General features: G+C 34.2%; 2 protein-coding genes across 5 annotated transcripts; one reads left to right on the top strand and one right to left on the bottom strand.

The window, feature by feature from the left end:
* Positions 1-27,936, top strand: Dop1r2 (dopamine receptor 2). 4 transcript variants are annotated; one of them, XR_014426621.1, is made up of 5 exons: positions 1-563; positions 5,851-7,624; positions 19,843-19,927; positions 21,094-21,427; positions 24,126-27,936. XR_014426621.1 is itself a non-coding variant. In XM_083052201.1 (4 exons), the coding sequence occupies exons 2-4, from the start codon at positions 6,408-6,410 to the stop codon at positions 24,243-24,245; spliced, it is 1,422 nt and encodes a 473-aa protein (XP_082908327.1). In that variant the 5' UTR covers positions 1-563; positions 5,851-6,407; the 3' UTR covers positions 24,246-27,936. The 4 variants fall into 4 exon arrangements, 3 of the variants coding, with proteins under 3 accessions (XP_082908327.1, XP_082908346.1, XP_082908336.1); XM_083052201.1 differs by lacking the exon at positions 21,094-21,427; XM_083052220.1 differs by lacking the exon at positions 21,094-21,427 and having other exon boundaries at positions 1-170.
* On the bottom strand, positions 16,267-19,277 carry LOC145944109 (uncharacterized). The gene has a single exon (XM_083052185.1). It carries the CDS (start codon positions 19,054-19,056, stop codon positions 17,161-17,163), a length of 1,896 nt encoding a protein of 631 aa, XP_082908311.1. The 5' UTR covers positions 19,057-19,277; the 3' UTR covers positions 16,267-17,160.
* Positions 27,937-27,962: the final 26 nt, after the last annotated feature.

The raw sequence follows: 27,962 nt of genomic DNA on the forward strand, positions 1-27,962 counted from the left end.
CCACGCGATAGTAGCAGTCGGCCGTCTAAAACCGCGAAACACGTAACCCGCGCTCTCGTTACAGGAAGAGTATCCCCTCGTGAGACTCTTCTCGGTCGAGCCACCCTTTACACCTCGCTTTTAATTGCGTATGTAATGTGCGGCGAATTTAGAGAGAAAATTCAAGGACGGTACGCTTTTCTCCTTCGTTGTACCCTTCCTCGATCATGCAATGCTCCTATTCATTCGCTCGTGCCTGATACCGACATCCGACAACGCGAGCCGAATTACGGCTGATATCAACAGCACCATCATCGCTGTCATCATCGTCTGTGCCACGAACATCGTGACATTGTGACATCAATCTGGCGAAATCGATTGAGTCGAACCGGCGATCGGGAGAAGTCGTGACCTTGAAGGTTCACGTTGCAAACGAGAGACATGCCAGATTAGGGGGGAGGGGGGCAATTAACGCGCGTTACGCGATGATGATGCGCTAATGGAGAACGATCGCGGTACCCGCGTTATTTTCCTCGGAAGAAAGAACACATGATTGCTTTGCGATGCACGTAGGATATACAATGGTGCGTACAACCCTCCCTTTCATCCCCCGTGCGCTCCTTTATTTAATAGCACTGTTTCTGATGTCTTAGAAACAGTATGTTTCGATTTAACTGATTGAACGAATCAAATCACTGAATGAGTAGATTTACAATATCGTTGATTGTTCAATTTTTTATCCGTTGCATTTTAATATGCTATTCATGAAGGATTCTATGCTAAATCATACAATAAGTAGTTACAAATTTCCGTGATTCTTGTCTCTTTTATTAATAATTCATACAAAAGAACAACAATCTTATGCGCGGATCAGGATTATATTTTATTTCGGTTTTATTATCTCTATTCATTTTCTTTCCAAAATTGTATTAAAAATCAAACATTTTTTTTAAATTAATACAAGAAGTAATACAGTCAGATTACAAAACATTCGTTAAAAAAGGTTGCATCCTAAATCTTGTTTAATATCAAATTTGTAAATTTCCGAGATTCAAACTTTTTTTGCATAGAAACATATTTTACATACATTTTTGAAATAAGATATATTGTGCGAAGAGAATTAACGTGATTCGCGCGACATACAAAGCGGATGAAATTGATCTCGCCAATGTACACATAGCAAAGATTTTAATAAATTTAAGGACACTTTTACGATCACGTTTCCATAATTGAATTTTTATTTTTCCAATGCATACTTTCTTTCAATATTTAAATAATGTTTTAACGCTTGATCGAATATTCCATTTAATACGTTCTGTGTTGAAAATTCCATTGTAATGTGTGCGTTTAAATTTATTCAAAAGGTAAAATTTACGTACAAATCGTACGATACAATAAGAAAGATAGCGGCAAAAGAAATATCTTTGTAACAAGACGAGATTATTGAAGATTGAAAATCTATCGAAAGAGCATTTGCCATTCGATCAAAGATTACAAGGATGAGTTAATTCATTGCATGTCTCTTATAGTTGAGTAGTTAACATTAATAAAAAATATTCTAATAATATAAAATTCTCCTTGTATATATAGTGCTCTGATTGCGTATTTTAATTTTTGTCTTTTTTTTTGCAAAAAAAGAAATACATTTGCATAAACGTAGAATTATGTGCTGATTAAAAAATTCAAAAGTCAAAAAGAGAAAAGAAAGATATATATTCGTATAGCATCAAGCTATACATGTAGCAATTATGTTCGCGCGCTCATAAATTGCGCCGCGTAATTTTCGAGTTTAATCATACATCTCTAACTATGTGGAAACATTTAAAAACGCGGATTTAAATCATTCAATTGTGGCAGCATGATGAAAAACCATCTTATTATGAGATGAAACAATCAAAGGAAATAAATTTTTGGAATATATTTTCTTCATTTATTATGTCACATTAATCATTCGTCTCAAGTGCAAGAGTAAAAAATAAGAATCATAATTCAAAAATTATTAATGCCAAATCTGAAAATATCTCATTTAATTTGATCTCTGAAATCTAGAGAAAATTTGCGAAATATAATGCATTTATTTATAACGAACTATTTTGTATGTCGATTCGATTTGAATGCAAATTCGAGATGCAGAATTTATTCTCAGTCTTATAATTAAAATCCAAATATAATTATTTATCTATTCAAGCAAAAAGTAGATATTTTTTTGTTAAAAGTTAATTGAATTTTACACATGTAAAATAAACGAATATGTTTGAAGAGTTACAAATGATAATAGACTATTGACACCCACTGACTTCCGGCTTACATGATTACCATTTGGCCAATCTTATGCAATTTTGCAATTGGCCGCGACGGGGTCACACAAACGGGAATGTAATATCAAGCCTTGTAAAATAGATTTCTCTTTCCTCTTCGACTTAGCAATACTAATTTATGCTATCATATCATGTCATTTCGGCACCTCGAGATGAAAGATTAGTAGTACTTAAATTATGATAAAGAATATTTGTCTTTGACAGTCATTTTTCGCTCTTGATATTTTATCTTTGATTCACTTTGCATGTGTGTAATATTTCCATATTAATTTGTCTACTATAATCTTTATTAATTATTGTTAATAAAAATATATATTTAGTAATAAAAATGTTCTGTGTGTATTTAAATAATTATTTTAAATTTGTCTGAGATTACACATAAATAATTTAATTATTTTAAAACAATTTAAAACAATTTTTAAAACACATTATACAGGGTGTTAAAAAAAAGGGTAAAATATTTTAAGAGGATTTAGTATGCCTAAAAACAAGTCGAAAAGGCTTAATAAACATGGGTCCGCAAATAAACCGTTTTTGAGATATTTTTAATTTAATTTTTTTTTATATTTTTTTATAATTTTTATTTTTTGTTTAAAATTTTTATTTTTATTATAATTTATGCAGAAAAATAAGTTGGTATTTTACCTTATCTTAAAGAAGATGCTCAAAATGACCTCCTTCCATGTCTATGCAGACCCTGCATCTTCGCAATATCTCAAAAATGAATTACTTGCGGACTCATGTTTATTAAAACTTTTTAACTTATTTTGAGGCATACTAAATCCCCTTAAAATATTTTACCCTTTTTTTTTAACACCCTGTATATTGACATACATACATATATATTCTATCATGTTGTATCACGTGTTTAGTAAATTTCAGAAAGTATTTACATTTTGTTCTCTCGAATTTTTCTTTCAATTTTTCGCTCCTCTGCCCTTGATGTCTTTTCTTACTCTCTCCCGATCAGTTACGTAAGTTTATCTCTACCTGCTCTTGATCCTCCTATCGCAATTTCGTAAGTTCTTAAAGAAACAGGGGAAGAGATCGCACATATATCTAGCTTGATCCTCGTCGAGAAACGCTCGATATAAGGATTTGTTCTTTGAAAGAAATATTCTTCATTACAAACATGGGTTTACAGTATTGCACTGCATATTACAAATTCCAAAAGTTTTTTTTCAAATTGTTTATAATTTATTTCAACTATATTTAGAAAATATTAAATAAGCGCGTTTATCAAATTATTTATTTTTTTACCATGTAATGTTTGTGATATAATCACAAATCAAGTTAAATTTGCATAGATAAACCACACATTAAAATATTTTTCTGCTAGTTTTATTTGCTTCTTTATCGTATAATTTTTATATAATTTTAGCTTCAAAAGAAAAACATCCGGTTCGTTTCATTCTCGAAAAATATGTTTTACATTTAATATATAATAAAATTGAAATATTGTTAAAATTCGAATATAAAAATATGAATCGTTAAGGTAACTTTAGAAACTGTAGAAACACTTTAAAATTAATTTGCTTTTTCTGATTTGTACATACATATTTAAAAACAAAGTTTTTAACACTGAAAATTTTCGAAGAAGCAGATATTTTTGATCCTCCAGGAAAATGTATTCTTCATTAATGAGCTGGCCGTTCTACGATAGAGAAGTTTTTTTTATACTACTATACATGTGTATATATATATATATATATATATATATATATATATCGATCGATCGCCATTGGTACTATTCATCCGTAATGACCAAGTTCAACGGCGGCCTTCTTCAACGGCTATGTGTGTAAGATCGAGTATATATTGCATACTGCTAAAACGAGGGAGGCTACGAGGAGGCGAGGGTGCGGGGTCAAAAATGATCGTGATAATCACTCAACGATGAACATCCATAAATAGGCGTAGTCGGGGAGTGGTTTATAACGTTGAAAGAGAGAAAATTCAAGCTTTTTGAAACTGATTGTGTTCACATACGGCATGACTAGAACTAGTACGGAATTCAGATTTGTTTGCAAACTAATAATATTTTTATTGACGTAAATTAAAATAAAAGTCTGATTAAAAAAAGTTTATATATCTATACACTTATTTATATATTTTTACATAATTTAGAAACTTTTTTATGATTAAGTAGATATATCGATGTCATTGCAAGAATTAATACCGACAATTTATATCGACAATTTCTCGATAAATTTTTACCTGTACAATGTCTGCATCCGATATTCTGTGAACGAAAACGATTTCCAGAAGAAGATCGGAGACCCATATGCAAAATAGGATGACGCGGCGCGATAGCTTTAATATCGCTTCGAAAGAGTTTGTCATGCCTCGAGGGAGATTCTTAGGCGTCATGTCCCCGGCAGAAAATGGAGCCGTCAATATTGGTCAATAAAATTGTCGAGGCGAGAAGATTCACTTAAAGTTATATTACGTTAGGATATGCGTTTGTCTTTCACTTTGATTGCTTTGCCGTAAATTCGCAGCGGCGAATGCGGTAAAACTCATGAAAATGCGTAAATCCAATCACGATGTTAATACTTATTAATTCGAATACTTAGTATCACGATATATATGAACAAAACAGAACTTGAGAAGCGCGATTATAAGCTATATGTTATCGTTGATGTTTAATTTTACGAATAAAAAACTGCTTCAATTTAAATATCTGTACGGATGAGAGTCTAATTCAACTTCGCTTTAGACGTAGAAAAACAATCATGAATCTCTTTTCTTATCTTGCCACGTCTTACTCAACTTCATGACTTTATTTCAAAATTATTTTTAGACGATAAGGCAAAGTAAAATGAGATTCACCGTACTCTTTTGAACATTCAGGAAATCTCGATTTAAAATCTGCTAGGATCATAATGTTGATCTTGTTACGCACTCACAACTACTTATCTAAAAGTCTTATCTAAAAAATACCATCTTACGGTTAAATATATTTTATGCAAATTATAATTTTCCATACAAATTGCTGTTATCTGCAGAGGTGACTCGATAGTTTTGTTTCGGTAAAAATGATATTGTCGCTTGTTATTTTCGTATCGATACGACCTTTCGTGATGTAGCCCGCTCGATGAATCGTAAGCATAAACACATTATTGTTCTATAAATGCCCGATCGACGATAAAATATCTGGCCAAATGAGAAAACTCTGATTAATGTTTTCTCATAATAAGATCTATCAAGCATTCTTGTAAAGGTAACAAGCATTGAAAAAAGAGAAAGAAAAAAAGAGAGAGAGAAAGAGAGAAATTTTAATGAATCTATTTAAATAATTTTTCTCAATAATTTTTATCTACCATCAATTAGACTTAGATTTCAAAAGAATGCTTATTTTATCGGAGAAAAAGGAAAGAAATTAACAGAGAGCTTTTACAAGGAAAGGAAATATTTGCTTAATAAATTGCAATGACGCTCAAGATATAATACGAATAAAATCATACGACTCGCGAGAGATTTTTGGTCTCATTTTTCTTCATTATTTTTCAGAAGACAAACTTACTTTCATGAACCTACTTACTTGTTTCAGGTATTCGAAAGACAGATAATTTTAACCGAATGAAAATACTACTGAAGATAAAAGAAGTTCTGAACTTTTGACATCTCTCGATTGCTGCCATTCGTGTGTTCTGTACTTACTTTAATATCGCGGTCGATAGAAATATATTGTGCCAAACGTCATTATCAGATAGATACGTAACAAGTGTGTTGAGAACAAAATTTAATCGGTCTTTACAAGATATATAATCAAATCATAGATTGACGAAAGCTTGAAGATCGATTAAATATCAGGCTATATCTCATCGGAGTGCATTTTACGTGTAATTAATTTGTGAATAAATATGTAAAAAAGATATGATAGTAATCTTAGAATTACAATGATTCTCCGAGGTGTTCTTCCAATGAGAAAACAAAATGAAAGCACAGACGAGAAGGAGGGATCTCGTAAATGCGACGCCGATATTCTGACGTCCAGCCGCCTCGAGAACGTCGCGAGAATCATCATCTTGGACGATCATCGCACGTCGGGGTGATTACGGTCGCGAGGGACCGTCGTCGTAGTGGCACGGCTGCGCACGGCGAAACATGAACGACAGCGAGATCTATTTATTGAGTAGATGGGAAGACGAGGCACTTTCATTAAACGACGATCTGATCGGAAAAAGTTTCTACAACGCGAGTTATCCGCCGTTCTTCAATCATACCTACGACGATCTCTGGGGACTCGCCTCGGATCGAATTGGTCTCGCGATCGTTCTGCTGCTCTTCTCCGTAGCTACCGTCTTCGGCAACTCGTTGGTGATCCTCGCGGTATTTCGCGAGAGGCATCTACACACTGCGACCAACTACTTTGTGACCTCGTTAGCTTGCGCCGATTGTCTGGTAGGCCTGGTGGTGATGCCAATCAGCGCGGTATACGAAGTATTAGAGAATCGTTGGCTCTTCACGACGGACTGGTGTGATGTCTGGCGCTCGCTGGATGTTCTCTTCTCCACCGCGTCCATCCTGAATCTGTGCGTCATTAGCCTGGATCGTTACTGGGCGATCACCGATCCCTTCACGTATCCGATGCGTATGACCAGGAAACGCGCGGCCATCCTGATCGCCATCGTGTGGATCTGCTCGAGCGCGATCTCCTTCCCCGCGATAGCGTGGTGGCGAGCGGTACGTACCGAGCAAGTACCCGAAGACAAGTGTCCGTTCACGGAGAATCTCGGCTACCTGATATTTTCCTCGACAATTAGCTTCTACCTGCCGCTGTTCGTGATGGTGTTCACGTATTACAGAATCTATCGCGCCGCGGTGATACAGACGAGGAGTCTGAAACTCGGTACGAAACAAGTGATGATGGCCTCCGGTGAGCTCGAGCTCACGCTCAGGATGCACCGAGGCGGTGTGTCCACGAATACCGACGCCAGACACCTCTTCCGCACCGCCTCGAGCACGCCCGAGGATCTCCAGGATCTCGAGGAACCATTAACGATTCCGCTCCACAACAACGGTCTCACCAGAGTGCCGTCTGTGCGAATCAACAACAAGCAGCATCTGGGCAAAAATTTCTCCCTGTCGCGGAAGCTTGCCAAGTTCGCCAAGGAGAAGAAGGCGGCGAAGACTCTCGGCATCGTTATGGGTGTCTTTATTATCTGTTGGCTGCCGTTTTTCGTTGTGAATCTATTGTCGGGATTCTGCACGAGATGCATATGGCAGGAGGAAATCGTTTCCGCTGCTGTCACCTGGCTCGGCTGGATTAACAGCGGAATGAATCCCGTAATATACGCCTGCTGGAGTAGAGACTTTCGTAGGTGAGTCCTTATATACGACCCGTTAATTGATTTTTATTTTGCAGAAACCAGAAAAGCCAAAACAATTATTCTACGCACACATTTTACACGCTCTGCTTCTCCTTTATATGCTTTGTACAATATTAATACACGTTATTACACAATAATATTAATTGGAATTGAATCCGCAGATATTTATATATTTTATTTAATTGCATGAAAATATAATAATTCTGAATTAACCGTTAGTATTAATTGTAACAGTTAATTCAGAATTGTTATAATAGTAGTATTTTGATGTTTCAGAAATAGATACCTCTAATTTATTTTATATATATAAAGAGAATGGAGAACAAATTAATATAAAATATACACTTGAATGTAAATTTGCTTGATACTTATAAAAGTAAACTGTTTTTTTTATTACATTAAAGAAGATTGAATACTTGAAGGCAATTCGAACATTTCATGTTTACAAAATCAGTCACCTAATTTAACTTTTATTACTTTAAATTACTCGTGAACTGTTCGATGTATAAAAAAAATCTGTTGAGAAAAAAATTTATTAATAAAACTGGATAATAAAAAACTGATTATTATAGATATTCATCCGCTTTGATATGTATATGCGATTGTTGTTTAAAATATATTTTCATATAACAATTTACGAGTAATTTAAAGTGGTCAAGTTAAATGACTCTTTCTACAATATAATATATGCATAATTTCTATATGCAATATTTCTATATAAGCATGATGCTGGAATAATATAATTATTTTATTATATTAATAAGAGAGTATCTAAGCACAAAGTTTTTACGCATGAAACGCAATTATTCCGCATATACGAACATTTTCATGTAATTATCGCAGAACCACTCGCAACATCGCATCCAATTTTCCACAATGTTCTAATAGAAACATTTCGCAATGATCATCAGCGTTTTTAAGATTCCAGCTTTCACGCAACGTTGCTACACTAAATATATCGTACACTGGTGTTTCGCGTATGCCAGAAACATTCCGCTACGAATAAGCAAATTCGCATCTATGACGCTGTACGTTTATACCGTACTCTTTAGTACGAACGTTAATGTTGGATAGATATACATAACATTACCTTCATTTACATCCCTTTCTCATATTATATATATATATATATATATAGTGGTGCTAGAATATTAACGTGTATGTATACATGTCACTAGGTTTACGAGTGCGAAATGTACATAGTTTACAATCTATCATCGCAGGCTGACATTACCGTTACTCTCACCCCCAATTGTCAGCATTCTCCTAATGCGAATATCAGTATTATCCCTTCCCCCTTTCTTCGTGACTCGCCGAGCATTAGTTATCAAATAGATCGAGAAGATGATAACACTTCCGAAAGAGAGGGAAAGAACCAGCTAAAATGAGTAGGTAGATTGTATTCGCCAGATTGTAGATCGATTTTCAACCAAAGCTCTACGAAGCTTTCTCCTTTTAAAACGTATATGCACGATGGAGGGCGTGTTGCACACACACACACACACACACACACACACACACACACACACACACACACACACACACACACACACACACACACACACACACACGCTATTTTCTGTGAATATACGTTTTTAAAAGAAGAAAGCTCTATGGAACTGGGATTTAAAATTGATCAACAATCTCCGGAGTATTCTTTTTCGGCTGGTTCTTTTCCTCACTTCCGGAAGTCTTATCACCTTAATCGTCTCTTCGATCTATTCGGTAACTAATGCTCGGCGAGTCTCTCCCTCGCTCTATCTCTATCTATTTATCTATCCATCTATATACATATATATATATGTATGTATAGAGAGAAAGAGAGAGAGGGAGCATGGATTTTCCACAGAGACGGAAATAGAGAATTTGGCTAGCAGGGATTGTGGGTGGATTAGGCAGAGACTCTTTAGCAAATTACTTTTATTCGCGTCCGCGTGAAATGAGCCCGAAGTTTCAGGACGCCCGCGCATCCAACATTTTACTCCCTCAGAGCCTCAACAAACGCTACCGAGACGCTCGGCATTCATGAAAAACATTTATCATCTTAATATCTTTTTGACTTGATAGTAGCTGCTGGGAATTTTCTTTGCACCTTTGTGCCACGAATCTCTATAATTATTTGCTTTAAATGATTCAATATATATACGTTTTTTAACAAAGGAAGAAATAATAATAGATAAATCGATTAAGCTTCTATTTAATTTTCATTTTAACTGAAATGAAATGGATTATATAATTAAATAAATGGTCAGAGAGCAGTGCGCGATAAGGAAAGTAACAGATTGATAAATCATTGTATTATACAGAAAATACCTAACAATATCGTGCTAATCCTAATATGATAATAGATCTTTATTTAAAAAAACATATAATTGAAAAAGAAAATTAAAATATATATTATATGTGTAAGATAATTTAAGAACGTTTTGACACGCTATTTCAAAGAATTAACAATTCTGAATGAACTTTAAAATTATTTTAAAATTACAACTCTGGTTAATATTTTAACATTTCGCAAACGAAAATAGAGATACTTTAAACTTTATCTTATATAAAAAACGAAGAAATATTGCATTAATGTAAATACTAAAATGTAAATTTGCTTGAAACTCTTAAAGCTAAACTGATTTCTTCTGATTATATTTTAAGAAAGAAATGAATATATAGAGTTAATTCGAATATTTTATCATACACAGTGTTGAAATATATATATATATATGATTTTTTTGAAAATATAACTTCTAATAAAGTAAAAATATTATATGGATAAATTTAAATACACATACATATTTAAAGTCATTTAAATACACAAATTTTGCACATAAAGCGCAATTTCTGTGCGCATACATAAAAATTGTCGAATAATTTTCGCAGAATCACTTTTAATATTTTTTTACAACACTGCACTCAATTTTATTCATTCGCATTGTTACAAAAATAACTTCCTGCAATAAGTAACAGCTTTTTCTAAACCCAAGCTTTCACAGTGTTTAATTGTAGAGTAAATAAAAGTATCAAGATCTTTTTCCCTCAACAATTTTTAATTAAAATAATTTTATAAAACAATAGATTTTACAAGAATCAACGAGACTAAATATAACGAGCCTAAATTTAAAACTGTGTGAAAACAAAAAATAAAAACAACATTACACATCAAATAAAATAAATTAAATAAATAATTGTCGATCAAATAAAATAAATTAAATAAAAAATATACGACACTCGTCGGATTTTTCGAATGAAAAATGAGAAATTTGGATGTGTAAATTGAGAAACTGCGTCTGTGTACATTGCTCTCGCGAGCAATGAGCAATGGATTAACGGCGCTGATCTGTCTCGGCCATGTGGACATGTTCGCATGTTAAATCGCGAATCGCGTGGCGGAGCGAGTTATGCTACATGATGGGGGGCGATGTAACGCTGACGTTGAATAGAGGAGCCGATACGGTTTGGCTGACGCCAAACGACGTTGTGTACAGCAATCCCACGTGTAACTATCACGCTTCACGGATATTTACTCCGTGCATACAGGTAAATGTAAAATCAATAGACCGCGTGCTTTCTTTATGATATACATAGGGCTGTGAGGGCCTATCTTCTAGGTCGTAAAACGTGGCTAGTTCGATCGCTCCAAACGGGCGGATATTAATAAAAGGGGGTAATTGCAACTTTGTACATGCGAAAAAGAAGCCAACGAGCGAAAAAAAATGACGAATCGATGCGATTCAACCGTTTATCGTGATAACAAAAAAGCTTCGCCGATTTAGTTTCATACGAAAGAATCCGAAACGCGCGAACCGTGTCGCATTGATCCGTGTCCCACGTTTCCTGAAACGCCCCCATGTCGAGTTAATTATAATCGAGCGTTTAAATGGAATCCAGGTAATCCTTTTTTCAATATCTTTAATATCCGACGTAAAATTACAAGTATAAGCAGCGCCGAGATAGAATAGCGTATCTTTATTCAACGACGAGCTACTTATTCAGCTAATTTTATCAAAGTGCGCTGACGTACCAGAAACAATCACGATCACACCTACAATACCATCTCCATTTAAATGTTAAATAAAGTCGTGTTATAAATTCCTGAATTGAATTTCGATTTTAATTATAGAGTCGACAGCGCAAGCTTAATTATATTCGATCTGAAAGTCTGAATTAATGCAATTTACAATTTACCGCGAGTTTTAGAAGTTGTCGTTGTTTATCTTGCGAAGGACCATACGCGCGCGAGAGGGGATTCCTCACTGAAATTAGAAAGACTTTTCGAGTATGATGCAATTAAAAGTTTCTGCGAGTACATAGAGGACGCGGATGTAGGTATTGCGTTCCGTTCCGCTTCAGCTGAAATAAATGTGGATTCTTCCGAGACCTTCCATGACGACGCATAAATGATAAAAAATAACGAGACAAATAAAATGGGGGGGGGGAAATATCTTTATTAAAACGCAAAACAGTACGAGATTAACTTGTTAATGAGTGAAATAAGAAAAATTTAAATTACGTAAAAACTCAAGAACAATCGATCCGTATTATATATACAACATGTCATCTGAAATGTCATAAGGACTTGGAAATGCACGATTGGTATTGCACTCAAACAAAAGCGGGATTACTGCGAAACCGGAAGATCTAATCTGCCTGTTCGCGAGTTCGTTAAAAAAAATCTCAAATTTTGCATTTTAAACTTTTACTTCATATTGCATCGCGTGGATTATTTCATCTCTCCGTCAACGCTACTTCGTCCCTGTACGTTTCTCTGCATATAAGCCGACATTAAAAAAAAGTCCGGTATGTTTCAAGTAATCCATGATAAAACATAACGTCTACACGAAACGTACAAAGACACGAAAACAAAGTTATTGTATGATAAAATCCTGTGTTCGCGATATTACGTCTGGAATTATTTACCTGATTATCTTCTCGAAAAAAGCTTATTATATATTTTTTTTATATAATACATTATCGTGAGATATTTAGGTGTGCTTAATAAATTCTAACAAAACAGTCTGGCAATATATTGGCATTATATTGGCATTGCTCTATGCATTATCAAAATTACAGATAGATACTTTGCGATATCGAAATTAGAAAGGGAGATTTTACTAATAAAAAAAAAAGATACAAATCAGGGTTTATCTGAGGTTTGAAAAGAGGGATTCAAGAGGAAGAGGAGTGTGGCGGACGAAGGAAGGAAGGCCGCCGATAACACTATTAGTTGGTGGACCGAGCGAAACCAGGTCACCGATCTCATAAAGAGACTCCGAATTCAAGGACGGCCGATTTTCCGTCGCTGTTTCGCGAATAATCACGAATGCTCCGCGTTCGTCGCAAATAATATATGTGCTTCGTCCCCTCCTTCACCCAGCTATCTGATATAGCCAATATGTAAATCAAGCGCGCGACAGAAATAAGATAATAGTTCGACCCTTAAACGGCAAGAACGATCTTGTTTCCTGTTGATTATATTAGTTGATAACCGTCTTGTCTCTTATCGAAGAGAAACGTATCAACCGAACTTCTTGCACATTCTTAACGGAACAAATTTAATGATAAACATGTGTTTTATGCAGATTGATGTAAATATGTAACGCACTCATGTCGATGAATGACTACTGACAATGAGAAGAAGCGAAAATGCAAATGAGATGTAAAGATTGATTTTTTTTCGAAATAATAAAATGATGAAATTTTTGCTCACGTCTTATACTTTATCGAACTTTTGCGTTATTGCTAGAAATACCATGATAACTGCGTCACGATCAATAACACGATAAAGATCTAGGTCGTTTATTACATTTAGCATAAGCTAAAGTGCAATTGAGAACGGAATTACGTGGAGCGATCCAACCTATAAAAAAACATTGTAAAAAAATAGATTATAGAGAAGTTATCAATTTCTATTTTTTTTAATTAAAATAAACATACACATTTTATTTTTTTTTAATTTTTGTAATATCATATCTCATATACTTCTCCTTTTTGTCAATGACTGCATACACAAGGAGTCAATAATATCTAATCCACAAATTAAATAAAACGATTAAACACTATTTGCGTAATTTGCAAGTTCTAAATTAAATAAATACATATAAATTCGTATTCGCGTTATATTTTGATGTAGGTTATATAGCCGAAAGTATGCCAAGGTCTGCCTAAGTAATTGACTTCTTCTAACAACCTTCTTTCGTGATCCACGATGCGGAATACACATTTATGTTGCGAAAAAAAAGAGAAAGATAAAAATGAAAGCGAGACCCATACGAGTGGCGCAGTGCATATAGTCGCCAAAATCTGGATTCAACATCGTCGAGACGTGGCGTCGCCTTGTGTGTCCGGCGCCAAAACGTCTGTATATATCATGCTGTTACTACTCGTTATTAAAAATGTGGCAAAAGAGAAAAAGAGAGAGATATATATAATAGAGAGAGGGAGAGAGAGAGGGAGAGAAAAGGGGAAGTAATTCTCGTCTGACTAAGAACAATAAGATGGAGAGGCATGAAACAGAGGGAGGATATAGAGTTAGAAGGTAAGATCGCACCAAGATCAAGCTCGGTAAGCCGTAGTCGTAAATCTGCAGCACTCTCCCTACGACTGCTCTCTCTTTAGTTCCCCCTACGTCTCCTTAATTCCGTTATCTTTGTTTGCTTTACCATGAACTTCAGAGAGAAGAGAGAGAGAGAAAGAGAGAGAGAGAGAGAAGAGAGAGAGAGATAGCTCTCTAGAGTTTGACTCTCGGATTACTTGGTCTTTTTGCGTAGCGCAAACCGGATCGACTTTTGGCCGTCTCCACTAACGGATACCACAGATTGCGCGCATCCGTGCATATGTTTCGACCGTACTATGTTCATGAGCTAGCTTTCTCGTTCTGTTACCGAATTATGCGCGAAATAAATCTTATCAGCTCGATTAATTTTTAAAATTGCGCAGATAACGCGTAGCTTTCGTTACCTTTTTCTTTTCAAATAAATAGATCCTACATTTCACCAAATATCTATAAATTAAATGTCTAGTGTTTGTTACTTAAATGTCGCTTATAACAATGTTCTGTTTTCCTATTTACGTCCTGTTAAAATCGCTAACTGTACAAAATAATAAGATAGCTTTTACACGGTATATAATCGGAGCTTTCTAGCAGTTAAATTCGCGTTAATATTCATTATGATGTGCCGTGACATAGTCATCGATTTCCGGTTTGGTATGTCGCGCACTCCGATTCGATTGCATTCCGGCAGAAATGCATTCGGCGCACGTTTCGCTGTCATTAGAACGTAAATTCAACGCCAATAGCTGATTACACGAGCATCACACGCCAATCGGGACTTTACGTTCTCCAATTCGGTTCGTTTTGTCGTCAATATCGATCCAATGACCGGAAATCACGCTCGGATTCGTTCTGATTAACGACGTCATCTTGTTCTTTGACTTTCTCGCACAAAAGTCCACGAAATGTGACCGTAATCCGACCGACGATGTATCGTATGATCGATCGTGTAATAGTAAAGTGCTACGATGCGAAAAGAGTAGAATTAAGACTCCTTTCCCGTGTTAATCTAAAGAGTTACTTTCCGTGCCATTAATCTTCTAATGTATGAGAAAGGAAATAATTCTTGCCTATACTCTTTATTCCTTCTCCTTTTATTCATCAAAAATTGCCGAAGTTACACATTCGTTATTGTATATTCGCTCGTGTAATTTACATATTGAACCTTTTATTGAATTATTAATCATAAAATATCAGAAATGCACAAAATTATGATATATACATATATGTATTTTAATATGTAATGAATATCGGTTTTTCAAACGTACTCTTCAAAATTATGTAAAATCACGTTTTTTCAAATTAAAAGATTATACATATAAGAACGACAATATATTTATTTTATATATATATGTCACATTAATTTGAATATTAAATCAGCCAGCAATAGTAAAGCAATGCGATTAAAAATAAAATTTAAATAATTTTTTAATTGTTAAATAAAAATATATATAGTTAATAACTATATAATTAATAAATAATTATATAATAGATTTAGTGGTAATTTTCAATCTCGTGTTAAATATAAAATTACAATATTGATATTTCTGTAACAGTATAACTTACAATTAGTTATCAGTAGCTCGTATTTTAGTTAATTTCCGTCAATCAAAAATACTTTATAAAAGTACTCTATAAAATGCAAATATTTTGGTTGAAATATATATTCGGCAACAATCAATCGCGTACGGGGTTAAATAAGCATTGCGATATCACGTCGAATTTAATCAAACTAATTAATTCGAGACAGAGAGAACAGCAGAATAAAAAAAACGATATTGTTAAATTTTTCATGTAACATGAGCAACTACAAGGAAACGCGTATTCGAAAAATAACAAGTATTGACTGTCATTATTAAATCAGTATTAAGCAGCTATCAATAAATAGAAGCTTAAATCAAATGAGTGAAATATTTATTTTCTTTCCTCGCATTATCAGTTCTATAAACGCATATTCTTTAAGACATGATTGTAATATATATATTTTAAATATTAGATTTCTAAGCATTTTCCAAGACAAAATTTACTCGAAACAAAAATTTGACATCTCAAAACGGAACATATTGCAAAACTCGATCTATAAATTACAATTATATATCTTTATAAATTACCAAAAAATATTCTGATATTTTTAAGATTTCACTTTTTAGTCGATTATATTTATTGCAAAAATCTTACAAGAGTTTGTAAAATTATATATTAACGAAGACAAAATAAGATAGATATGTTATAGGTATTATATATATATATATATATTTCATAATCATTTTATGTTTGCATGTGATATGTGTTACAGACAAATGCTTACAAAAGTCACAACGTGCATAAATTTAATAATCGCAATCAATAATGTGGCATCGTAAGTTTTAAAACTGACATTTCATCACTGTAAGTTTTATCTCGTTCAACGAACTAAGTAGAAAGGTTTAATGAAATTAGCTTTGAACTTTTCTAATTAACTCGCCGTGGGGCGAGTTCTCTATCCAAGAGGCGCAGTTAAATATTCGACAGATTTTAATAGACTTATTATAAACGGTTAACGAGACGCGATATCGCGTTCGTAATTTTTTTTCACACAACAGGATATATGACAAAGATATCCTCAAAAACTATCAAGCATCAGTGATGTCGTTTCTTAACAACATTAAATTAAGACAAAATCAAACATCTAAATCAGACGAATAAAATTGTATAATTGAATGAAATCTTCTCTTTTTATCCTAATACTTAGTTCAATCGGAGATTAATTTTTGCAAACATTTATTGCGTTTAAAACTACTTGATGTCAGATATTAAAATATTGCAAACCTATTTAAATAAAATTTTTGATTAAAGAAGTACTGTGTATAGAAAAGATAAATAAAAATATGCGCAGTGACTATATAATAAAATATACATTTAAATATTTAAGATTATAGTCTGCGAGATAGTTGCAAGAGTTATCCATTTATTCCAAAATTATCATTATATTGTGAAGATAAATTTATAAAAGCAGTTTAGATGGATAAAAGATAATTTCTATAATCAACAGGAAACATCCACCGAAATATCCTATGATCATGAGAAGAAAGGCCGGCGCAAGATCATCAATTTCTATGTTGTCTTGAGTCAGATCTTTCTCATCACTCGTTATATAATTACTTCTGTTAACTTCCGCCAAGTTTGACCAGAATTCAGTGAGACCGGTTTGAACGAACGTTTGGATTTTGAAGTTAAAATCACTCAAGTACGGGAATCCTAGCCAAGTGGCGAGGGCTAACGGATAACTGCCCACCAATTCTTTCATAATGTGAGCGTTTTTCAAACTGGACATTCGGCGCATATCGGTCAGATTTAACATCACGAGAAGAGCTAGACTATCATTATTTCCTTCGAGAATATCGAAAAGCAAGTCAATGTATTCGTACTGCTTGAAAACGATAAAATTCTCGCGGATTGTTCGTTCGACGTTGCCCATGTCGATTTTATCAGGCGTCTCCAATAATTGAGCTAATCGCTGAGACCCACCTATCTGTAGCCCCGATGTAACTAGTTCCTCCATGGATTCGATCTGACTATCCGTCGCACTCTGGAGCTGATCGGCCAGCGATCCTAAATAAAGCTGCGAAAGAAAGAAACCGAACAGGCTGTAAGATATAAATAAAATTTTGCTGGAAGCTTTCTTCGGACGTATAGTGGCTACACCGAGAATCAGGGCCGCCATGTCCAGGAATGTGACGTCATGAATTAAGAAATGCTTCACAAGTCCGCCGATGAACAACGTGCAGATTATAGCGTACCAAACGTTCGAGCTAAATGGTGTTATTAAACCGCGAAAGGAAACGTTCGTTTTCATCGGTATTAGCCACGCGATCTGCACCATACCGTAACACGTCATGTACTCTATCTTTCGATTGGGATCCCATAGGAGACCACCAAATATCAAATCGTCACTTGCGTTGATAAGTCTCAGATACAGCTCTCTATCGACCGTGCTGTTTTCCTGCCACTGAATTTCATCTCTGTTCAATACGAGTTTCATGTTACGCGCGATCTCTTCCACCATCGAACCCTCAACACCGCTGAATCTCAAATTATTCTTGTCGCTGACAAAATACGCGTACGGAAAATTGTAGAACATCGCCGCATTCACGACCGAGGCATTGAATGGCGACGATTTGTTTTCGAAACGCTGCCATTGAATCCCAGTATTACTCTCCGGTTGGCATCTACCTAGAAGCGTCGGCTCGGCGAGCTCGTACAATTCGTTGATCCGAATCGGAATGCTACCGGCCAACAAAACTGATTCTTCAATCAACGCCAATATTGCGAGTTTGAACATGGATTGCAGTGACAGTTGTTTTATTATCATGTTGGCCTCTATCAAGAAACTCTCTTCGTCGTCGGCCAATAGATTCGTTAGCATTATTACAAAACTGCACTCGTGCTTGCAGTAATCGACGAAGCAGGAATAGTTTGTCTCGAGAATGATTGCGCTATTTGCTAGAACGACGATGTTGTCAAAAATATCGTACGTTTTTATTACGTCTATCGACTCGTTTGCTAATGCATAGATAGTGCCGCTTACGGGTAATTCGTTCATCAACGGTTTTATGAGAACAGAAACGTCTTCTAAAATGTCCGAGACCAAGAGTGATATTTGATTCGAATATTCAAAATACTCCTCGATGAATGGCACTGCACAGGATACTAATTTTAATGATTTTTCACGCTGGTTATGGTCTTCCACGAGATTTTTCCAGAGAACGCGTCCATCGGTTGCATCTTGTGTCACAATAGCGAAAGCAGTTGATATTAATATAATAAAACAGAAGAAACGACGTGGATAATTTTGCGATTGATAAAAATCAAATAAGCCCCATCTAATATCTATATTCATTTTGCCTCGATACGCTCACACCCGTTTACACTATTATTCCGAATGTTACGTTTACTGTATCCCAACTGCCTCAACGATCCCAAATGCAACAGTCGCGTAATATACTACGAGTACTTGATCCGTGAAAATATAAAAGTGTATATTCTAAATGGATAATATCAAAGAAAGAGTGTAAATATCGTGTAGTATCATTCGTGCAGTCACTAGGAAGATGATCTGTTTATCGTTGCACACTATTTGTGCATATTACGGTAAAAAATAAATATGCATCGTAACAGTATGTGTGTGTAAACACACACGCGAGTGTGTGGTCATTTTTAAAAATATTTAAAATTATTGGCGACAAACGCCTACTACAAGTTAATTACGTACTAAAGAAAGCATTAATGGATTAAAAGAAATTTGGGATCTTTTGGTGATATCAAAATATGGCAATGCACACGCAAGCATCGATCGCGTGTCGTATTTTCATTGCTGTGGCCTTTATGCAAATATTTGTACATACGATACTTGAAAAAAAAAATGTAACAGTCATGCAATCTTGGCGTTAAAATGTATTTGGCGTCACGACACTGCGTCGTGACATTGCACAAACGCACTTGTCTACGCCGCAATAGCGCAAATCTGATTAAAATGTCAATTTATAAGACTGGGTCCTTCAGCCATATAATAAATACAAAAGGCGCGCAGTTTTTATATAAATAATTTATATGAATAAAATTTTTTCGTTTTATAATCTCATAATTTGATTAAGGTTGCAATACATATTATATTTTTTCGTTTCAGAGCTTTTGTCAGAATTCTATGCATCTGTTGTCCCAGACGAATGAAACGACGATATCAACCGGCATTCAGATGTAAACCAAGTCAGGTAAGTTTAATATTATTTATCGTTTTAGTCATAGATATTCTTAACTTAAAGCAGTATTACAATTGGCTTGTTAAATCGTCCCAAAACTAATTCCCGATTTCTCGATTCACCTTTAATTAACATTAGAACAATTTTGCCTAAATTCATCTAGCGTTGGTGCCCCTCATAAGTTGCCCCTGCATTAAACTTTGTTAGAAATGAAGACATTTTATTCACAAATAAAAAGATGAGCAAATCTATCCTGAAAAGATAGAAATATTAGTATCTTGATTTAAGATATAAGTATTTTGACATAAAGAATATAAAGAGTGAATATCTCGTAAAGGATTTAAGATATCAAGAAAACTTTATAGAAATATGAATTTAATAAAAATATGAAAGAGTAAAGATATCAAAACCGATGTAAGTTTCTTAAATCGATATTCTATATTTCTCAACAATTAAATTCTGCATTTTATCAAAACTATAATATAAATTTAATCCGCTTCATTACTCATTAGACAATATTATTAAAACTATGATACAATTTGATAAGAGAAACTGTTTTCAATAAATATTAATAGTATAAATCTTTATTTTAAACTTTTTTATCTAGGGATAAGAGCTCCAAAACAAAATGATACGTCGGTTTTGGTGTCTTTCCTCGCTATCTTACGCGCCCGTCTTTACTAAGACGCCTTTATCGAACAAATGTGTACATCGAAAACTAAAAGCTTTCTATGCTGCAATCAATATACTATTTTATCGAAAGAGAATAGATTTAGGAAAAAGAAATAAACAATTTTATATTTTGGTTCAATAATGGTAACAAATATTAGGATAAATAATTTATATTTCATGTGAGAAATATGATAGATTACAAATTCGTTAATACACACTAAAATAAATATTCTTTTCATATAATTTTATAAAACGTTAATTATAGCAATTTTTTATTAAAATACTCAGCAGTCATATATACGTTTTTTTATCTTGATCATCGTCTTCAACTGTGTAAATAAACGCTGATGTAATACCGAAATATATATTATATTTAAAGAACGAACCTATATGGAAATGTTAGAAGGAGCGATTCGTCACACATGTCACAATTTTATTAACAGTTTGGGCAGGGTTACTAACGCTAACTATTAGGTACGGGAACGTATTCATATTGCTTTTTTCAGACATTCACATCCGGACGGTACTACTCCGCGTATTCGCTCCATCACGTACGGAGAAGTCGAGAAAATTCCGGCGAGCAAACCTACATTTAACAACGGAATATCATCGCGAGCTGGCCGTCGATCATTGATCGTGAAATTCCTCGAGACCTCTCTTTTATTTACGCCGTTATTTTCTTCCCATTTTAAAATAATATGAGTAAAGCAGTTTCTATAGTTTAGCAAATTAATTTCCAAGAGTAATCCCTGTAATTGTTTTCCAAGAACCCTTACGTATCAGAGATCGACGAACATCTCAACGAATATCGACGCATTTCCCGTAGAATATAAATTCTCGGTATGTTTACTAGTAAATGTGTGACACTCTCTATTGATCTTAAACACGCACTTGCACATGGCACTGTGTTATCTAATAGAATGCACTTTCTTGATATAGATACTTGGCTTATTATCCAACTTTTGAGATAGTTTTCTTAAAAGATTTAACAGGTTCTCTTTCAATTTCGAATTTTCCTGATTTAAAAACTTGTAAAATTTTATGTATGTATATTTGAGTAAACGGGTTCTATATAATATAATTTGCGCGCGATTATGAAGTGCGCTTGAAAAATGTAAAAGCTTTGGTAATCCCCAAAGAACATGAATAATTCTACAAGTGTTAGAAATGGCACACGCACATCACATAGTGCTTTCACTTTCGGACTCGACATTCTTGCGTCAGATCGTATCATATTTAGGTGTTATATTTACACGTCATAGTTATTAGTTTTAAGACAGCAAACATTCATCGAATAAAAAATAAAAAAGACTACAAATATATTCCGTTTATAAGTTAATCTATAATATTTGATTTTATAATAAGTTAGATGAACTGATTATTAAAGTTTATCTCGGAACTAATAATCATGATGTGCAATTATGTATAGAGTGCCTATAATCAGAGTCTGGCCAACAGCTCGTTTTGGCAAAATTCTGCGAGAGAGAGAGAAATATACGCCATCTTACTCTAATCTAACGCATACATTAAGTTAGAGTAAGATGGCGTATATTTCTCTCTCTCTCTCGCAGAATTTTGCCAAAACGAGCTGTTGGCCAGACTCTGATTATAGGGACTTTAATTATGTAGACGCGATGCGTCTGATCCGTGAATGTCGAATCTGAAAATGAAGGCATTATTAATGTTTTAATGTATTTCTGTGACGCGCACGCGTCCTATTTTCGTTCTTTCAGTCTGAAGGTATTTCCAGATTTTCATATTATTTTCATGTTAATCTTGCGAGTTTTTCGAACAAATATGTGTCTAAATATTTTAATCGCACTCTTTCAACGCCAAAAAGAAACGAATTCGAGTATGAAAGCACAGAAGTTAAAATTTTTTGGTAGAATATTTTTTCGTAACATGTGTGTGATACATATACATCTTTCTCTAAATATATTCTTATGCGAAGGAATTCATTGCGATGATTGATATATAAAACAACGAATTATTCTGTAAATATGTATATAGTTACATAAAATTCTAAAATATCAAAAAATAAGATATATATAAAGAGATAAGATAAGATATATAAGATTATATATATATAAGATTATATCATAAAATAAAAAAAACAAAATTGATATCCGCGTATGAAAAATCTAAAATAAACGCGCAATCTCGTGCTATTTCCAATAACCTACATAGATACTTTTAGTTTCATGACCGTGTTACCGAAACGAGAGCCCCGCGATCATACGAGATATCGGACCATAAAAGCGAGAAAAGACAAAAATAAGGAAAACCATTTGACCTTGGGGAATTCAACACCCGATCGGACAAACGAGAAAACTTCGATGCGGTCACTATCCCGTGAGACGCTGGATGTTGTGAGACAAAAAGCGAGCGTATACGACGTAAACTTCTCTCCACAAGTATCTCCTCTTTTCTCTGCGAATTATCGCACGAACTACACGTGACATCTTGAAAAGTCCTCCGTCTTTCAAATCAACGCTAAATGTAAAAAAAAATTCTTTTTAGAAAATCATTAATTCAAAAGCATATCGATCATCGACGATCCGTTGTGTATTATCTTTTTTAAAAAAGACGAAAAACTCCGCAAACAAAGGAGTAAGCAAACACGCGTTCGGTTCACTTTGTTCGCTCAGTAAACTACAGATCTGAAATCTCGACTCGTTCGCATTTGCGGTGACATTTTTTTCCACGGCCGGCCGAATATTGAATTATTTGCTTTACGGGAGCCAGGAGCTATCGAATATAGGAGCTATCGAAAAACCGTTTAACTCCACCTCTCGCTATTCAGCAGCTACGGGTTGTCTCTTCGACCGCACTGTTCGCACGATTCGGCGCAAAGCTATGTGTACATGGGGTATGAGCGTGAAGTGTAAAGCTTGTCGCTGATCCGTGGCGACCTTTAAAGGGAAGGCAACAAGCGCGGAGAGACAGGTTGCGTTTGAAGCGAAACCGATGGATCGATTGTCCCTAGGACGACGACAGGAGAGCTCGGTTGTCGCGTCGGATAAACGTACTTGACTACTTTCTGAAGGAAAGCGAACACAGCTTAGCGAAAAGACGTTTTAAGAAAATGCTTAGCGTGCAGCGATCTAATAAACGGTTTCAAAATTCGCGATAAGAGGAAAGCAGCATCTTATACAAGACGGGACTGCTGTCGCAGGTTGTCACGTATTTAAAACATAAATTAAGTAATTAAATCATTATAAGCACCGTATTTCGGCTGTCAATTGATAATTCTTAATTAAGAATTCGTGAGATACATAAAAGACAAAAAATGTGAACTAATACAATTTAACATTTCTTACTGCGCTAATTATAAGCAGTTCAAGGATCGAAAATATATTTTTGTCCAAAAGAAAGATACGTACATGTTTCTAAAAACAAATAACAGGAAGCACAGCGAGTTTACGCGCGAATATTTGGTGCTACTTCGATTTTTATTCTCTATCGAATATCCTGATAAATCATTATCAATCTGAAAAACGTGAGCGAAGAAACAATGATCAAAATCATTCTGTTTCAGTATATTTCCGGAATGGCAACGGGAGGGCAAGCGAGTAATGTAAGCTACAGTAGTGTCAGCCAAAGCAGCGATGGCGGCATATACACGACCGGAAGCGGGCCTGCCAGCGGCGGTATGTGACGTCACACGTCGGCCCGATCGGGGCCACGTCGAGAGCGAGCAATTCGATTTCGTGACGCGTGATTAGTGACACAGTCACGATCAAGGAGGATCGATCTCCAAGAAACTAGAAGAATTATTCTGTGCAGTTTAATTTTGTTGCGTCTGAAAAATGTCAAGAGAAAAATGTGCTTTGAGAAAGTGCTTTGGACGGTAATATAATTTATATTGTTGCAAGACGTATCTGCGAAATAAAAAAATAGGATCGTGTTATGGATAGAGACGGGATAGAAACTTGACAAATGAATGTAAACCGCGAAATATCTGAAGCCGCGAAACACGTACTTAACAGACTTTCGAAACGGCTCTCAAATTGCCATGATTTAACTTAAAACGAGTCGTTGGACTCTTGTTTCTGTAATCGTATTAACGAGCGAGCAAATGTACTCCGTCATCGCGCGCGAACTCTTGAAGAGAAGTAAAAACTGTGTGGTAAAATCTAGCTGTACGACCTCGTCAGCTTCAAGCGTAATGTGACGCAAAAGACTAAACTTGTAGATGTTCTATTCATGTTACAGAAAGAGATCTTATAGAAAAAAAGTATTTCCTTGCGGAATTTTAACACACGCGATCTCTTGTCTAAGACGCTGGTTGTATCAATTATCGATCAATGCTACCTCTGATTAGTCAAACTTTCTGAAACTATTTGCATTGTTAATAGAAATTATAATGTGGCAGTCAATATGAAAAATTACACAATTGCTAGTCCAAGATTACCTAATACTGTCGAGATGCAACCAAAGATAAGATATTATACGAGACCAAATTAGATATCTGTGACAAAGTTAGGTAAGCTCCGCGACACTACTCGACAAGACTTATTCAATGACAAGAACAAAAAATACACTGCATATAGATATGAGTAGATGTAAATAACAAACAAAAGCAATATAAACAAGTATTAAAAAAGTCTCTAACAAGACCAGAAACGAATATTTGGGCAATATATATTTCACATCCTTTGAATATAACGTACGTATGAAGATAGTTTTATAAAAAAGACCAGTCATGTATATTGAATAGCCTTAAAGGATAAAAAAAGAGTTAGAGGAAAAAACATTTTGTTTTTTTTTTACCTTTAAATATAAGTAAAAAATAAGAATAAGTTACGCTTTATGTGGTTGTATATTACGAAGGTTTTCTAGACGAACGCAGCTTCCGAGTTCTTTCTTTTAAAAAATCAACTTAACTTTATGAAATATTCTTATGAAATACTCCTATAGGAGAATGTGGAGAATTTTATTCCATATCACGACGTTTCGACCATGTGGTTGTGGTCCTTATCGAGTGATAAAAAACAATTTTAATTTGAAAGTGTGAGACAGCCTACAACATATCTCAGTAAAGGATTGTCAGAATCTGACAATCCTTTCAAATTAAAATTGTTTTTTATCACTCGATAAGGACCACAACCACATGGTCGAAACGTCGTGATATGGAATAAAATTATCTACACGCTAGTTTGGTCGATTATTTCCACATTCTCCTATTTATTGACTAGTGATTATTATTAATAAAAACTTGGGAATTTATAAATACTCCTATATTTTTTATAATAATATATTATAATTTTATTTTTATAGTAAATTTTGATGCTCTTTCTAGCTTGTTACACTTGATTATATGTCAATCAACGCATTATATAGTTTTTCTTTCAATAATCCAATAATTTTTTAAACAATTCTTCCGACAATAAAAATATCAATAAAAATTTTTAATACAAAATAAACAGATAAATAAACAAATAGATAAAACAAAAAAAATCGACAAAATAAAAATATTCTGGTTATCTCTTATTATAATAAGAATTAATCATCCCTATATATAATCAATAGTTTAATATTCACATAAGTAATCAATTTTTATATATAAATAATATATTGTATTAAATATAGATTTTCTATATATAAAAACCATAAATGATCTATAATTTTAAATTATAATTAAAAATATTCTTGTTTAAATTAATCTTTTCTAATATGTGTTATAATATTTTCATAAATAAAATATTCCATTCATTTGAATTAAAAAATAATTACTTTGTATATTTAAAAACATTTTCTTATCATCGAAACTAGCTTATTTGTCTTCTGTCTATAGTAGTGACTATGGGACCAAAAGACAGTGACCTCTAACTTCTTTTTTCATCATTAATACTTTTCGAAATACGTGACTTGTTTATTCTTTCCATAAGATGTCTCGTATCTCGGCAAAAACTCTGCACATGAAGCAATGTTCATATTTACATGTGAGCACTTCATGGTTATATTAACACGATTATGAGACTCTAATAAATACCATTTAACATCTTAGCGAGACATGCTGCATTATGTTTATGTTATAGTAAATCAGATCTGATATAATCATAAGCGACCAATCGAAAAGTTTCAGGCAGATATAAATGACAAAGTTTCGCGATGTAAGATTGCGTCGCTATCCTCAACGAAAAAATATAAAAACAGGTATAGTTTTTTTTCTTTATTATCTTATAATGCGACCATTGCAATGACTGACATATGTTATATAGATTTAAAAATGCGTTTTTAATGCTACAACTCTACTATAATGTATTGTTTTGTCATTTTGCTACATTTATGCAGCTATCAATTGAAAATAGTTATATATATATTAAATTCGACAAAGTATAGCGAGAATGTCTAAATTTTCCTATTCCGTTTCTAATATTTTTATATGTCTGTCGTTTTTTTAAATAGTTTAATTTTAACGTTCTTTTTTGTGTGCAAGTCGACATTTTTCAACAGAAAACTAACTAAATTCTGGTGATGGAATAAAACATCGTAAAACGACAAATTGACACACAAAGAAGTAAAATTTAGAAAAAATGACAAAATGACACAAGCGCTCTTGTATATACTCTTTCAGGGAACTAGAGAACTAAACTTTTTCTCTTTGACTGTAAATATTATTTAAGTATCGTAAATATGACAAATTAGAAAAGATATTACTTTTTAATGAATATAGTCTTGTATGTACAGTGGTCTACAGAGTCTATCTAGAATCTTAAGACTGCACCCCCCTCTCAGTACTTCCAGAAACTGTGTCTATTGTATAACATATTGCCCTTTATAATAAAATAACTATAAAAAAGAATTTTCTTATCATTGTATTTTTTATTTCTATCTCCTATTTGCTTCGTCCTATTTTAAGGGAAAATAAATTTATTTAAAAGCTATTAGGTAATGTTGCGGTGTGAATAAAGAAAGTCGTGCACGACTGCGGCGGTCCTATAGATCGAAGCGACAAGAACGAATTTAAACAGCGTTGCGATAAGACATTATCGGCGCCTTTGACATCGATCTGCGACATTTCTCGATCTCCCCATCATGCGTCGATGAGTCGAGACTCTAAGGGGTCGAGGAAATTAAACATTCAGTCTGTCCGTAGCTATCACGAGTGAAATACGGGCGACTCATGCGAATAAGCGATTATACGATTAAAACGAATACGAAGTAACAATTGTTATACTTTTATACAAAGCGCAAGTTAACATTCGTCGCGATCCGAATTTCTCGAGACGTCATCGCGACCCGAGAGTTATCTCGAGGCGTCGTCGCGATCCGAGTTTTACGAGGCGATATCGCGACGCGATACGTTCCATCACATTGACGATTTTGTAACAATAATATAAACGCCAACTATAGTGTGAACACGAGAGTG

The sequence above is a fragment of the Prenolepis imparis genome, unplaced genomic scaffold (genome assembly GCF_030444845.1).
Source record: "Prenolepis imparis isolate NDT839.2.m4 unplaced genomic scaffold, iyPreImpa1.0 SCAF_1, whole genome shotgun sequence".
NCBI lineage: Eukaryota > Metazoa > Arthropoda > Insecta > Hymenoptera > Formicidae > Prenolepis > Prenolepis imparis.

Coding starts and splice junctions, on each gene's coding strand:
- LOC145944109 (XM_083052185.1), bottom strand. CDS start 19,056: ATGAATATAGATATTAGATGGGGCTTATTTGATTTTTATCAATCGCAA.
- Dop1r2 (XM_083052201.1), top strand. CDS start 6,408: ATGAACGACAGCGAGATCTATTTATTGAGTAGATGGGAAGACGAGGCA. Junction 7,625..19,842: donor TGGAGTAGAGACTTTCGTAG/GTGAGTCCTTAT, acceptor TTTTCGTTTCAG/AGCTTTTGTCAGAATTCTAT. Junction 19,928..24,125: donor TCAGATGTAAACCAAGTCAG/GTAAGTTTAATA, acceptor ATTCTGTTTCAG/TATATTTCCGGAATGGCAAC.